Source organism: Bombina bombina, chromosome 5, assembly GCF_027579735.1.
Source record: "Bombina bombina isolate aBomBom1 chromosome 5, aBomBom1.pri, whole genome shotgun sequence".
Taxonomy (NCBI): Eukaryota; Metazoa; Chordata; class Amphibia; order Anura; family Bombinatoridae; genus Bombina; species Bombina bombina.
The window spans coordinates 103,096,872-103,111,362 of NC_069503.1; the positions used below are offsets into that span (position 1 = coordinate 103,096,872).

The 14,491-nt window shown below is 42.1% G+C and overlaps 1 protein-coding gene across 1 annotated transcript in view; it reads right to left on the reverse strand.

Moving 5' to 3' along the window:
* Positions 1-1,587: 1,587 nt before the first annotated feature.
* LOC128660008 (gastrula zinc finger protein XlCGF7.1-like) overlaps positions 1,588-14,491 on the reverse strand; it is a 50,708-nt gene continuing 37,804 nt past the window's right edge. The window contains exon 2 of the mRNA XM_053713608.1: positions 1,588-3,218. Coding sequence (XP_053569583.1) covers positions 2,030-2,998 — 969 coding nt within the window. The 5' untranslated portion in view covers positions 2,999-3,218 and the 3' untranslated portion in view covers positions 1,588-2,029. The remainder of the gene's footprint in view (positions 3,219-14,491) is intronic.

Genomic DNA, 14,491 nt, shown 5'->3' on the forward strand with positions numbered 1-14,491 from the left:
CCCTTGCAGTTTGGACAATACCTCTGAGAGGGTAGCATTCATAACTGCTGCCATGTCCTGTAAGGTAAAAGAATTAGACGCGCTAGATGTACTTGGCGTCACTTGAGCGGGAGTTATAGGTTCCGACACATGGGGAGAGCTAGATGGCATAATTTCCCTTTTTTCAGTCAGAGAATCCTCTGGAGATAAATCTTTAAGCGCCATAATATGGTCTTTATAGTTTATAGAAATTTCAGTACATTTGGTACACATTCTAAGAGGGGGTTCCACAATGGCTTCCAAACATATTGAACAAGGAGTTTCCTCTATGTCAGACATGTTTAACAGACTAGTAATGAGACAAGCAAGCTTGGAAAACACTTTAATAAAGGTGAAACAGCAATTAAACAAAAACGTTACTGTGCCTTTAAGAGAGAAAAACTAGCACTTAAACTGCAAAACAGTGTAAAAATAAAGTAAAGTCTTTGAAATTTTTACAGTATGTGTAAGGGACTAAAGCAACATTGCACCCACTTGCAAATGGATGATTAACCCCCAAACCGGATTTAAAAGACGTCAACCACTGGTAATAGACAGTTGAGCACCTTGCCACAGCTCTGTTGAGGCTCCTACCTGCCCTCAAATACGATTTAGTGGAGAAATAAACCCTTTATGATGGTCCTCAGATGCCAGAGGACTCCTCTAGGGAAGCTGGATGTCTCAGTCTGAAGGAAACTGCGTATCTAGAACACGAAAATAGGCCCCTCCCACCATGTACTGGATGTCAGAGGGGCCTTAAGAAAATACTCCTAGGAGTATCTGACTAGCCATGTGGAAACTAGGCCCCAAATAAAGACTTATCTCCCTCAGAGAAAAAACGTTCTATTTATGAAAGCATGTAAACGTTTTGTCACTAAGTAATATGAGTATTAACACGAGTATTACCCTGTTTTGTAAGCATGATCCCAGTCGTTGTTAAATCACTGCATCTAGCTTACCTCAAATAAACAAGGCTCTGTCAGCATTTTCTAGAACTTATTCATCTCTCTAGAAATAAAAATACTGAACATACCTCAAAGCAGGTAATCTGCAGACCGTTCCCCCAACTGAAGTTTTCCCATACTCTTCAGTTATGTGTTAGAACAGCAATGGACCTTAGTTACAAACCGCTAAGATCATCAACCTCCAGGCAATTTCTCATTTCTGCCTGAGAGTAAAACAGTACAACGCCGGTACCGTTTAAAAATAACAAACTCTTGATTGAAGGTAAAACTACACTAAGTCACCACATATCTCTTGAGACTTCCTATCTTGTCGAGAGTTGCAAGAGAATGACTAGAGGTGGGGGTTAGGGGTGGGTGTCCTCTTGCAACTTCCTGTTGGGAAGGAGAATATCCCACAAGTAATGGATGAACCCGTGGACTGGATACACCTTACAAGAGAAATACATTTTCTATCAGTAATTCCTCTGGTATATAACATTTACAATGCTAAGCATCTATTGCTATAAGAAAATGTTTATCCACATAATGTGCACATTAAATATATCTCCCAGATGTCAATCATTTGAGACTGATGTTCTTGTTTATATAATTGTCTAACACTCTATTCATATAAAGACTCCTTTATTCTGTAAATATAATTATTTTCTCCCCTATGTAAATCAAATGTACAACTCCTAACACTGGCATATTAATAAACAACACCGGGGGTGCTTTAGTGGTGAATGGTTGTGTAAACTGGTCAGTATGAGGACAGATTTGTATATTCCTGTGTGGTGTTTGGATTCTATCACATTTATACGAGAGAAACTGAGGTACACATATATAGAGGAACAAAGGACAGCAGGAGAGCACTTTCAATAGGGAGATTTTGTAATAGGGATTTAAAAACTACTATTTACAATAACATCCTTTTTGATGCTTCTATTTAGAGAGTTTGCTCTCTTTAGGATAATTTTTAAAAGGTTTCCACACTGTGCATATAAAGTTTATTTTATGTGTAAATATTTGATGTTTTTGTGATACCTGACTGGCATGGGATACCTTTTTCAACTTTCTAAACATGTGAAAGGTTTTTCTCCTGTGTGAATCCTTTCATGAGTTTTCAGACGACTTATTCGTGTAAAACGTTTTCCACACTCTGTACATGTGAAAGGCTTTTCTCCTGTGTGAATCATTTCATGTTTTCTCAGAATACGCTTTTCTGTAAAACATCTCCCACACTCTGTACATATGAAAGGCTTTTCCCCTGTGTGACTCATTTCATGCTTTTTCAGATTATCTTTTTGTGTGAAACTTTTTCCACACTCTGTACATGTGAAAGGCTTTTGTCCTGTGTGGCTCTTTTCATGCTTTTTCATATTATTCATTTGTGTAAAACATTTTCCACACTCTGTACATGCGAAAGGTTTTTCTCCTGTGTGAATCCTTTCATGATTATTCAGATCCCTCTTTACTGTAAAACATTTTCCACACTCTGTACATGTGAAAGGTTTTTCTCTTGTGTGAATCCTTTCATGACTTTTCAGATTACTCATTTGTGTAAAACGTTTTCCACACTCTGTACATGTGAATGGCTTTTCTCCTGTGTGAATCCTTTCATGTTTTCTTAGAGTACTCTTTTCTGTAAAACATTTCCCACACTCTGTACATGTGAAAGGCTTTTCTCCTGTGTGATTTCTTTCATGCTTTTTCAGATGATCCATTCGTGTAAAACTTTTTTCACACTCTGTACATGTGAAAGGCTTTTCTCCTGTGTGACTCCTTTCATGAATTTTCAGATTACTCTTTTGTGCAAAACCTTTTCCACACTCATTACATGTGAAAGGTTTCTCCCCTGTGTGGGTTGTTTTGTGATACATAAGGCTTCCTTTCGATGTGAAGCTTTTCTCACATTCTGTACATTTGAATGGTTTCTTATCTGTATGAATCATTTGGCTAGACTTAAGACTTTTCCCTTCTTTAAAATGTTTTGAAAACTTAGTAAATGTGTGTGGTTTATCCTCTGTGATGTTCATTTCACTAGATAAGGAATAAATGTTGTCCTCTTGTTTGATGACTAAATTACTCTCTGTACATAATGATTGCTGTACAGTTCCTGCAAATTCATCAAATATCTGCTGTGATTTCCCCAATGTTTGAATAGATATTAGTGTCTAAGACTATTGGAGTCTGTGGTATCACTCTGATGCTTCCTGTAATGACGGATGGATATGAACTATTCAAGTGTTTGTCCACCTAAAAAAAGGAAAGGAATAAAGAAAATAAAGAAAGTTTATTCTTTATAATGGAATCCATCTTAATACAAGAATCATATTATTTATTTATACTTTATAAAATGGCTTCTGTTTTGTGTTCATTTTGAAATTGATTTACCTGTAAAACACAAATTAAAACAACAAAAGACAAATACATTAAATATTTCTACAGTATAATAAACTAAAATACTAATTATTGAATAAAACAAGTTATAGGGCCCCATTAAACAAGGTGCAGGTGGATAATGTTCTCAACCAGGGAACAAGTACATCTGTATTCTGGGCAACAGAGGTGGCATCAACCATCCTCATTTAACATTGCACAAGCAAATCCACATACAGCCCTGCCCAGCTCATGCTCAACCAGTGGGCTGAGAATATGATGTCTGAAAGGGACACTCAGGTTAAATTAAATTTCTCATGATTCAGATACAGCATGTAATTTTAAACAACTTTCCAATTTACTTCCATTAAATAAAAATGTGCACAGTCTGTTATATTTACACTTTTTGAGTCACCAGATCCTACTGAGCATGTGCAAGAACTCACTATACGTATATGCATTTGTGATTGGCTGATTGCTATCACATGGTACAAGGGGAGTGGAATTATACATAACTTTGAAATTTGTTATAAAAAAATCTACTACTCATTTGAAGTTCAGACTAAGTGCTATTGCATTGTCTTGTTATCTTGCATTTGTTGATTATGCAAATCTAATGTGTTGACTGGTCCTTTAATCATTTTGGACTAATAATAAATATGAGGTGTTTTGAAAGGCTAAGGAGCAGTGATCTTATGATACTTTTTAGCTTTCGTCTGGGGTTGTTTGATTTATATAATCAGCCAAAAACATAAATTATGCTTACCAGATAATTTCATTTCCTTCTGTATAAGGAGAGTCCACAGCTTCATTCCTTTCTGTTGGGAAATACTGAACATGGCCACCAGGAGGAGGCGAATACACCCCAGTCAAAGGCTTAAATACCTCTCCAACTTCCCCTATTCCCCAGTCTGTCTGCTGAGGGAACAAGGAACAGTAGGAGAAATGACAGGGTATATAAAGTGCCAGAAGAAAAATATAAATTTAGGGAGTCGCCCATCTGAGAAACACGGGCGGGGGCTGTGGACTCTCCTTATACAGAATGAAATGAAATTATCTGATAAGCATAATTTATTTTTTCCTTCTTAATATAAGGAGAGTCCACGACTTCATTCCTTATTGTTGGGAAACTTATACCCAAACTCTAGAGGACACTGAATGATAACGGGAGGGACAAAAAGAGAGGCGGACCCTAATCTGAGGGCACCACAACCTGCAAAACCATTTTCTCGAAGGCTGCTTCAGCAGAAGCAAAAACATCAAAGTTGTAAAATTTAGAAGAAGTGTGTAATGAAGACCAGGTAGCAACCTTACAAATCTGATACATAGAGGCCTCGTTCGTAAAGGCCCAAGAGTAAACAACTGCTCTAGAAGAATGAGCCATAATTCTCTGAAGAGGTTTATGTCCCGCTATCTCATAAGCTAAGCAGATAACACTCCTTAACCAAAAAGATAAGTCAGTTGAAGAGACTTTATAACCCTTATGCTTCCCAGAATAGGCAACAAACAAGGAAGAAGTTTGTCTAAATTCCTTAGTAGCCTAAAGATAAAACTTCAAGGTGCGAACCATGTCCAAATTATGAAGCAAACGTTACTTCACAAAAGAAGGATTATGACACAAAGAAGGAACCACAATCTCTTGAAGGATGTTGCGGTCTGACACGACCTTAGGGAGAAACCCTAACTTAGTACCTAGGACAGCCTTATTAGAATGGAACACCGGATAAGGAGGCTCACATTGCAAGGAGGCAAACTCAGATACTCTGGACGCAGAAGCAATAGCCAGTAGAAAAAGAACCTTCCAGGACAACACCTTAATGTAAATTTCATGCATAGGCTCAAACAGAGCCCTTTGAAAAACCTTAAGAACCAGATTCAGACTCCAAGGAGGAGCCGTAGATCTGTACACAGGTCTGATCCTAATCAGAGCCTTAACAAAAGACTGAACATCTGGAAGCCCGGAGAGCCTCTTGTGCAGTAAAACAAACAAGGCCGAAATCTGTCCATTCAGGGAACTGGCCAAAAGACCCTTCTCCAGTCCATCCTGGAGAAACAATAGAATCCTGGCAACCTTAATTGTATGCCAGGGAAAGCCACACTCTTCACACAAGAATAAGTAGGTTCTCTACACCTTATGATAGAAGCGACAAGAAACTGGCTTAAGAGCTTGAATGAAAGTATCAATAACTCTCTCAGAAAACCCTCTCTTGGCAAGGACTAAGCGTTCAATCTCCACGCAGTCAGCCTCAGAGAATCTAGATTTTGATGAACAAAAGGACCCTGTTCCAACAGATCCCTGCAACAAGGTAACCTCCATGGAGGAGAAGATAACATCCTCACTAGATCCGCGAACCACATCCTTTGCGGCCATAATGGAGCAATCAGTATTACTGACGACTGCTCCTACTTGATGCAGGCCACTACCCAAGGAAGGAGTGGTAATGTAAAAAAAAAAGGTAGATTAGACTGAACCTCCAAGGCACTGCTAATGCATCTATTAGCTCCGCCTAAGGATCCCTGGACATCAACCCATATCTGTGTAGCTTGGTATTGAAACGAGACACCATGAGATCTATCTCCGGCATCCCCCACATACTGCATATCTCCGCAAACACTTCGGGATGGAGAGACCATTCCCCTGGATGAAAGGATTGTCTACTGAGAAAATCCGCTTCCCAGTTGTCCACACCCAGAATGGGGATTGCTGACAGCGAACAGTTGTGGGCTTCCTCCCACTCCAGAATCTGAGAAACATCCATCATTGCTAAGGAGCTTCTTGTTCCCCCCCTGATGGGGTTATATTGTCTGATTGGAATCTGATAAACCGGGATGAACCCAGAAGAGGACAAGCCTTTAGAGCATTGTAGATTGCTCAAAGTTCCAGAATGTTGATCAGGAGGGAGCGTTCCTTCTGAGACCACAGGCCCTGTGCTTTCTTGGCACCACAAACAGCTCCCCATCCTGATAGACTCGCATAGTCACAATCTACCAGGATGGTCTTAGAAAGGATGTCCCTCAGGACAGATTATCTGGACAGAGTCACCAAGAGAGTGAATCTCTTGACCGGCTGTCCAGGGAACTCTGTTGAGACATATCCGAATGATTGCTGTTCCACTGTCTCAGCATGCACAGCTGTAAAGGTCTGAAACGGAACTTGGCAAAGGGAATTATGTCCATGCTGGACACCATGAGACCAATTACCTCCATACACTGAGCCAGAGATGGCCTTAGGAGGTCTGGAGGGCAAGACATGCCAGGGCTAGCTTACAACATCTCTGGTCTGAAATATCCTCATGGATATTGAGTCTATTATAGCACCCAGGAATTCTACCCTGGTGCTTGGAATAAGAGAACTCTATTCTAAGTTCATCTTCCATCCATGAGATCGAAGAAGAGAGAGAAGAGATACTGAATGGTCTTCCACTAGATGAAAGGATGGTGCTTGAACCAGAATGTCATCCAAGTAGGGAGCTACTGCTATACCGTGGGTTCTGGCAATGGCCAAGAGAGCCCCTTGAACCTTTTTTAAAGATTCATGGAGCAGTAGCTAGATCAAATGAATGTGCAATGAACTGGAAGTGATGATCCAGGAATGCAAACATTAGGAACTGGAAGTGGCCCCTGCGGGAATGTGAAGGTAGGCATCCTTCAGATCTATCATGGTCATGAACTGTCCTTCCTGAACTAGAGTAAGGATGGACCTTATTGTCTCTATCTTGAACGAGGGGACATTTAGAAACTTGTTTAAGCACTTTAAGTCCAGAATCGAGCGGAAAGTTCCCTCCTTCTTTGGGACCATAAACAGGTTTGAATAGTATCCCAATTAGTATCTCTTTCTGTGATAGGAACAAGGACAATGACCCCTAAGAAGGCCAGATCTCGCACGCACCCCAGAAAGGCTCCATTCTTTTCTTGTCTGGAAGACAGGCTTACGTTGAGAAATCTGCCCATGGGTGGATGAGATTTGAAACCTATCTTGTATCCCTGAGTTATGACCTCCAGGACCCATGGATCCTGCACAATCCTGAACCAAGCATCTAAAAACAGCGACAGACTGCCTCTACACGATCAATCGCTGTATTGGGGGCCACCCCTTCATGCCGACTTGGTCTCAGCTGGCTTCTTGATCTGCTAAGATTTATTCCAGGGTTGGGCCGGCTTCCAAGTGCTCTTGGTTTGCTCGGGTTTAGAGGAGGACTGCTGATGTTGGGACTTTTCAGAATGAAAGGAACGGAAATTTGATCCTTGTCCTTTAGATGATTTGTTCTTTTTATCCTGTGGTAGGAAGGCCCCCTTGCCCCCTGTAACAGTGGAGATAATAGAGTCCAGGTCTGGACCAAAAAAAATTTTCCCTTAAAAGGAAGGGAAAGTAGTTTAGTCTTAGAAGTCATGTCCGCAGACCAGGACTTCAGCCAGAGCACCAGACGGGTCTGTACTGAGAAACCATAAATCTTAGCATTCAGGCGAAAAATCTGCATGTTTGCATCACAGATAAAAGAATTAGCAATTCTCAAGGCTTTAATTCTTTATTGGATAACATTGAGGGGACCCTCAACCTTGATCAAATCTGCTAAGGAGTTGCACTAGTAGGCCGCAGCTCCAGCAACCGAGGCAACAGCTACTGCCAGTTGAAACAGGTATCCCGTTTGCTGAAACATTTTTCTGAGAAAAGTTTCCATCTTCTTATCCATCAGCTCTCTTAATGACAAGCTATTCTCAAGTGGGATAGTAGTACGTTTGGCTAGCATGGAGATAGCGCCATCCACCTTAGGGATGGAACCCCACAACTTTAAGCTGAGAGTTCGGGACCGGGAATAATTTTTTAAAGGCAGACAAAGGGGAAAAGGAAGATCCAGTTCTGTTCTGTCCCACTCATTCTTAATAATGTTCGCCATTTTTACAGGTACAGAAAAAGTTAGCGGTGCTACCCTGTCTTCGTACACTTGGTCTAAATTAGGGATCAATGGTTCATCAGGCAACTTGGCCTCTGGAACCTCAAATGTCGACAGAACCTCCTTTAGAAGAAAAAATAAGTGTTCAATTTTAAATCTAAAATTGCCGGAGGCCTAGAGGTAGCAGACTCTAATCCAGAAAGTTCGTCCTCTGAAGACTCAGAGTGTGGCCCATCCTTAACAGACAAATCTAATAAATCACTGGATGACCCCTGGACCGGAGAACTGTTTAACCTTTCGCTTGCGCTTTGCAGGGTGAAGTAAAGCACTAAGAGCTTCAGACACCGCCGTCTTTAACTGCGTGGTAAAGTCTGATGGTAAAAGGCTCCCTCCAGATGGAGGATCAGGCATGCTATGGGAAGCTGCATGTGATGAGGGAGATGACTGAAGAGTATGCACCTCACTGGACCGCGAGTCCTTAGAGGTGGATGGCTCAGTAGTACTAAAGGGGTTAACCTCTTTAGACATAATAACCTTGTTGATGCATATGGAACATAGTTCCTCACAATATAGACAGGTATTACTGTTAGGGATAGAGGGAGTACCCTCGAGCATATCAGAATCCTCAATAGCTTGCCCTAAATAACAGTAGGACACAGAATAAATGGACAAGATATCTGTGAGTGTTATTAATTTTATATATATATGCAGTCACAAGAGGCAGGTGAGGCAGTGCTTCACCTCTCATATTGGCAAAAATATATTTTTTTTATTGGCTTTTTTTTTTAAAAAAAATGCATTTTTTTTCCCCCCAGCATTTTTTTTTTCACAGCTACATGTTGTGCAATGGAGAGGCACAAGCTACATGTTGTGCAATGGAGAGGCACATGCTGCGCCACCTACTGGATGAAAGTGGTTAAGATCATTGCATGGCCCATTAACTGCTTATTTGAGGCTGTCCTATTTGGGCTGAACCAATCCAGTGAGAGGCATTAGTAAGTGGAACTTAGGGTTGGGGCTGGATCTTAAATCATATAAAACAAAACAAAAACGGAAAAAAACAACTTTCATTTATTTTGTTGCTGTCCTGTAAAGCTGACAGCTTTGCTAAAGTGAAAAAGAGAGTTCTTTACTTCCCCTCTAAGTGCAGTGGAATGTTCCACTTTCACTTCCTTATACAGAGCAGGAAAGAGAAGAGATGCAGAGAGAGAGCAGTGTTTTAGCCACATTTTATTAAGGTAACTTCTACAACCTTAGATTTTACTGAAAGGGATTCTGTTAGTGAAAATTATAATTTAATGAATGTGGTTTAGTGTTTTTTGTTTTTTTTACTCTTTTGCAGCCGTTTAAGGATCGTTTTTGTATTTTGTTTCCTCAAACTTTACATCAACTACCTTAGCAGCTTGTCTCTGTACTTCAAACTAATTTATAGTCTCATTTTCTGAACTCTCTGTAGCTCTGCTGTTTTATTACTTAAAAATGCAGTGGTCTCTCTCTCCCCCCCGACCCTTGTGTGTATGTGTGTGTGTCTCTCTCTCTCTCTATCTATCCATCTCTCTCCTTATGCGTTGTTCTCCCCCATGGTCTCTTTCTCTGTCTGTCTCTCTTCCTCCCCCTCTGACTATCTCATCCCTTATGTGTCTCTCTAACACTCTGTGTTGATTGTGTCTCTCTTTCTCTAACCCTCTGTGTGTAATTATGTCTCTCTCTCTCTTTCTCTAACCCTCTGTGTGTGATTGTGTCTCTCTTTCTCTCTCTCTAACCCTCTGTGTGTGATTGTGTCTCTCTCTCTTTCTCTCCCTAACCCTGTGTGTGTGATTGTGTCTCTCTCTCCCTTTCTCTCTAACCCTCTGTGTGTGATTGTGTCTCTCTCTCTCTTTCTCTCTAACCCTCTGTGTGTGATTGTGTCTCTCTCTCTTTCTCTTACCCTCTATGTGTGATTGTGTCTCTCTCTTTCTCTAACCCTGTGTGTGTGATTGTGTGTCTCTCTCTCTCTCTAACCCTCTGTATGTGTGATTGTGTCTCTCTCTCTCTTTCTCACCTTCTGTATATGATTGTGTCTCTCTCTCTAACCCTCTGTGTGTGATTGTGTCTCTCTCTCTCTCTAACCCTCTGTGTGTGATTGTGTGTGTCTCTCTCTTTCTCTCTCCCTCTCTCTAACCCTCTGTGTAGGATTGTGTCTCTCTCTCTTTCTCTCTCTCTCTCTAACCCTCTGTGTGTGATTGTGTCTCTCTCTTTCTCTAACCCTCTGTGTGTGATTGTGTCTCTCTCTCTCTAACCCTCTGTATGTGATTGTGTCTCTCTCTCTCTCTAACCCTCTGTTTGTGATTGTGTGTGTCTCTCTCTTTCTCTCTCCCTCTCTCTAACCCTCTGTGTAGGATTGTGTCTCTCTCTCTTTCTCTCTCTCTCTCTCTCTCTAACCCTCTGTGTGTGATTGTGTCTCTCTCTTTCTCTAACCCTCTGTGTGTGATTGTGTCTCTCTCTCTCTAACCCTCTGTATGTGATTGTGTCCTCTCTCTCTCTCTCTAACCCTCTGTGTGTGTGATTGTGTCTCTCTCTAACCCTCTGTGTGTGATTGTGTGTCTCTCTCTTTCTCTCTCTCTAACCCTCTGTGTGTGATTGTGTCTCTCTCTCTAACCCTCTGTATATGATTGTGTCTCTCTCTCTAACCCTCTGTGTGTGATTGTGTCTCTCTAACCCTCTGTGTGTGATTGTGTCTCTCTCTCTCTCTAACCCTCTGTGTGTGATTGTGTCTCTCTCTCTTTCTCTCTCTCTCTCTCTAACCCTCTGTGTGTGATTGTGTCTCCCTCTCTCTAACCCTCTGTATATGATTGTGTCTCTCTCTCTAACCCTCTGTATATGATTCTCTCTCTCTCTAACCCTCTGTGTGTGATTGTGTCTCTCTCTCTTTCTCTCTCTCTAACCCTCTGTGTATGATTGTGTCTCTCTCTCTAACCCTCTGTGTGTGGTTGTGTCCCTCTGTCTTTCTCTCTCTCTCTCTCTAACCCTCTGTGTATGATTGTGTCTCTCTCTCTAACCCTCTGTGTGTGGTTGTGTCCCTCTGTTTTTCTCTCTCTCTCTCTCTCTCTCTCTCTCTCTCTCTCTAACCCTCTGTGTATGATTGTGTCTCTCTCTCTTTCTCTCTCTCTCTAACCCTCTGTGTATGATTGTGTCTCTCTCTCTCTTTCTCTCTCTCTAACCCTCTGTGTATTATTGTGTCTCTCTCTCTTTCTCTCTCTCTCTCTCTCTCTAACCCTCTGTGTGTGATTGTGTGTCTCTCTCTCTCTCTCTCTCTAACCCTCTGTGTGTGATTGTGTGTCTCTCTCTCTTTCTCGCTCCCTCTCTCTAACCCTCTGTGTATGATTGTGTCTCTCTTTCACTCTCTCTCTCTAACCCTCTGTGTGTGATTGTGTCTCTCTTTCACTCTCTCTCTCTAACCCTCTGTGTGTGTGATTGTGTCTCTCTTTCTCTAACCCTCTGTATCTGATTATGTCTCTCTCTCTTTCTCTCTCTCTCTCCAACCCTCTGTGTGCGATTGAGTCTCTCTTTCTCTCTCTCTAACCCTCTGTGTGTGGTTGTGTCTCTCTCTCTCTAACCCTCTGTGTGTGTGATTGTGTCTCTCTCTCTCTCTTTCTCTCTCTCTAACCCTCTGTGTGTGTGATTGTGTCTCTCTCTCTTTCTCTCTCTAACCCTCTGTGTGTGATTGTGTGTCTCTCTCTTTCTCTCTCTCTAACCCTCTCTGTGTGATTGTGTGTCTCTCTCTAACCCTCTGTATATGATTGTGTCTCTCTCTCTAACCCTCTGTGTGTGATTGTGTATCTCTAACCCTCTGTGTGTGATTGTGTCTCTCTCTCTCTAACCCTCTGTGTGTGATTGTGTCTCTCTCTAATCCTCTGTGTGTGTGTGATTGTGTCTCTCTTTCTCTCTCTCTAACCCTCTGTGTGTGATTGTGTCTCCCTCTCTCTAACCCTCTGTATATGATTGTGTCTCTCTCTCTAACCCTATGTATATGATTGTGTCTCTCTCTCTAACCCTCTGTGTGTAATTGTGTCTCTCTTTCTCTAACCCCCTGTGTGTGATTGTGTCTCTCTTTCTCTCTAACCCTCTGTGTGTGATTGTGTCTCTCTCTCTCTCTAACCCTCTGTGTGTGATTGTGTCTCTCTCTCTTTCTCTCTCTCTCTAACCCTCTGTGTATGATTGTGTCTCTCTCTATCTCTAACCCTCTGTGTGTGATTGTGTGTCTCTTTCTCTCTCTCTCTCTAACCCTCTGTGTATGATTGTGTCTCTCTCTATCTCTAACCCTCTGTGTGTGATTGTGTGTCTCTTTCTCTCTCTCTCTCTAACCCTCTGTGTATGATTGTGTGTCTCTCTCTAACCCTCTGTGTGTGGTTGTGTCCCTCTGTCTTTCTCTCTCTCTCTCTCTAACCCTCTGTGTATGATTGTGTCTCTCTCTCTCTCTTTCTCTCTCTCTCTCTAACCCTCTGTGTATTATTGTGTCTCTCTCTCTTTCTCTCTCTCTAACCCTCTGTGTGTGATTGTGTCTCTCTCTCTCTCTTTATCTCTCTCTAACCCTCTGTGTGTGATTGTGTGTCTTTCTCTCTCCCTCTCTCTAACCCTCTGTGTATGATTGTGTCTCTCTTTCTCTCTCTCTCTCTAACCCTCTGTGTGTGATTGTGTCTCTCTCTCTTTATCTCTCTAACCCTCTGTGTGTGATTGTGTCTCTCTTTCTCTCTCTAACCCTCTGTGTGTGATTGTGTCTCTCTCTCTCTCTCTCTCTAACCCTCTGTGTGTGATTGTGTCTCTCTTTCTCTCTCTCTCTCTCTCTAACCCTCTGTGTGTGATTGTGTCTCTCTCTCTCTCTCTAACCCTCTGTGTGTGATTGTGTCTCTCTCTCTCTCTCTCTCTCTCTAACCCTCGGTGTGTCTCTCCCTCCGTCTCTCTCTCCCTCTAACCCTCTGTGTGTGATTGTGTCTCTCTCTCTCTCTCTCTCTCTCTCTCTCTAACCCTCTGTATATGATTGTGTCTCTCTCTCTAACCCTCTGTATATGATTCTCTCTCTCTCTAACCCTCTGTGTGTGATTGTGTCTCTCTCTCTTTCTCTCTCTCTAACCCTCTGTGTATGATTGTGTCTCTCTATCTCTAACCCTCTGTGTGTGATTGTGTGTCTCTTTCTCTCTCTCTCTAACCCTCTGTGTATGATTGTGTCTCTCTCTCTAACCCTCTGTGTGTGGTTGTGTCCCTCTGTCTTTCTCTCTCTCTCTCTCTAACCCTCTGTGTATGATTGTGTCTCTCTCTCTAACCCTCTGTGTGTGGTTGTGTCCCTCTGTTTTTCTCTCTCTCTCTCTCTCTCTAACCCTCTGTGTATGATTGTGTCTCTCTCTCTTTCTCTCTCTCTCTAACCCTCTGTGTATGATTGTGTCTCTCTCTCTCTTTCTCTCTCTCTAACCCTCTGTGTATTATTGTGTCTCTCTCTCTTTCTCTCTCTCTCTCTCTCTCTCTCTCTAACCCTCTGTGTGTGATTGTGTGTCTCTCTCTCTCTTTCTCTCTCTCTAACCCTCTGTGTGTGATTGTGTGTCTCTCTCTCTTTCTCGCTCCCTCTCTCTAACCCTCTGTGTATGATTGTGTCTCTCTTTCACTCTCTCTCTCTAACCCTCTGTGTGTGATTGTGTCTCTCTTTCACTCTCTCTCTCTAACCCTCTGTGTGTGTGATTGTGTCTCTCTTTCTCTAACCCTCTGTATCTGATTATGTCTCTCTCTCTTTCTCTCTCTCTCTCTCTCTCCAACCCTCTGTGTGCGATTGAGTCTCTCTTTCTCTCTCTCTAACCCTCTGTGTGTGGTTGTGTCTCTCTCTCTCTAACCCTCTGTGTGTGTGATTGTGTCTCTCTCTCTCTCTTTCTCTCTCTCTAACCCTCTGTGTGTGTGATTGTGTCTCTCTCTCTCTTTCTCTCTCTAACCCTCTGTGTGTGATTGTGTGTCTCTCTCTTTCTCTCTAACCCTCTGTGTGTGATTGTGTGTCTCTCTCTAACCCTCTGTATATGATTGTGTCTCTCTCTCTAACCCTCTGTGTGTGATTGTGTATCTCTAACCCTCTGTGTGTGATTGTGTCTCTCTCTCTCTAACCCTCTGTGTGTGATTGTGTCTCTCTCTAATCCTCTGTGTGTGTGTGATTGTGTCTCTCTTTCTCTCTCTCTAACCCTCTGTGTGTGATTGTGTCTCCCTCTCTCTAACCCTCTGTATATGATTGTGTCTCTCTCTCTA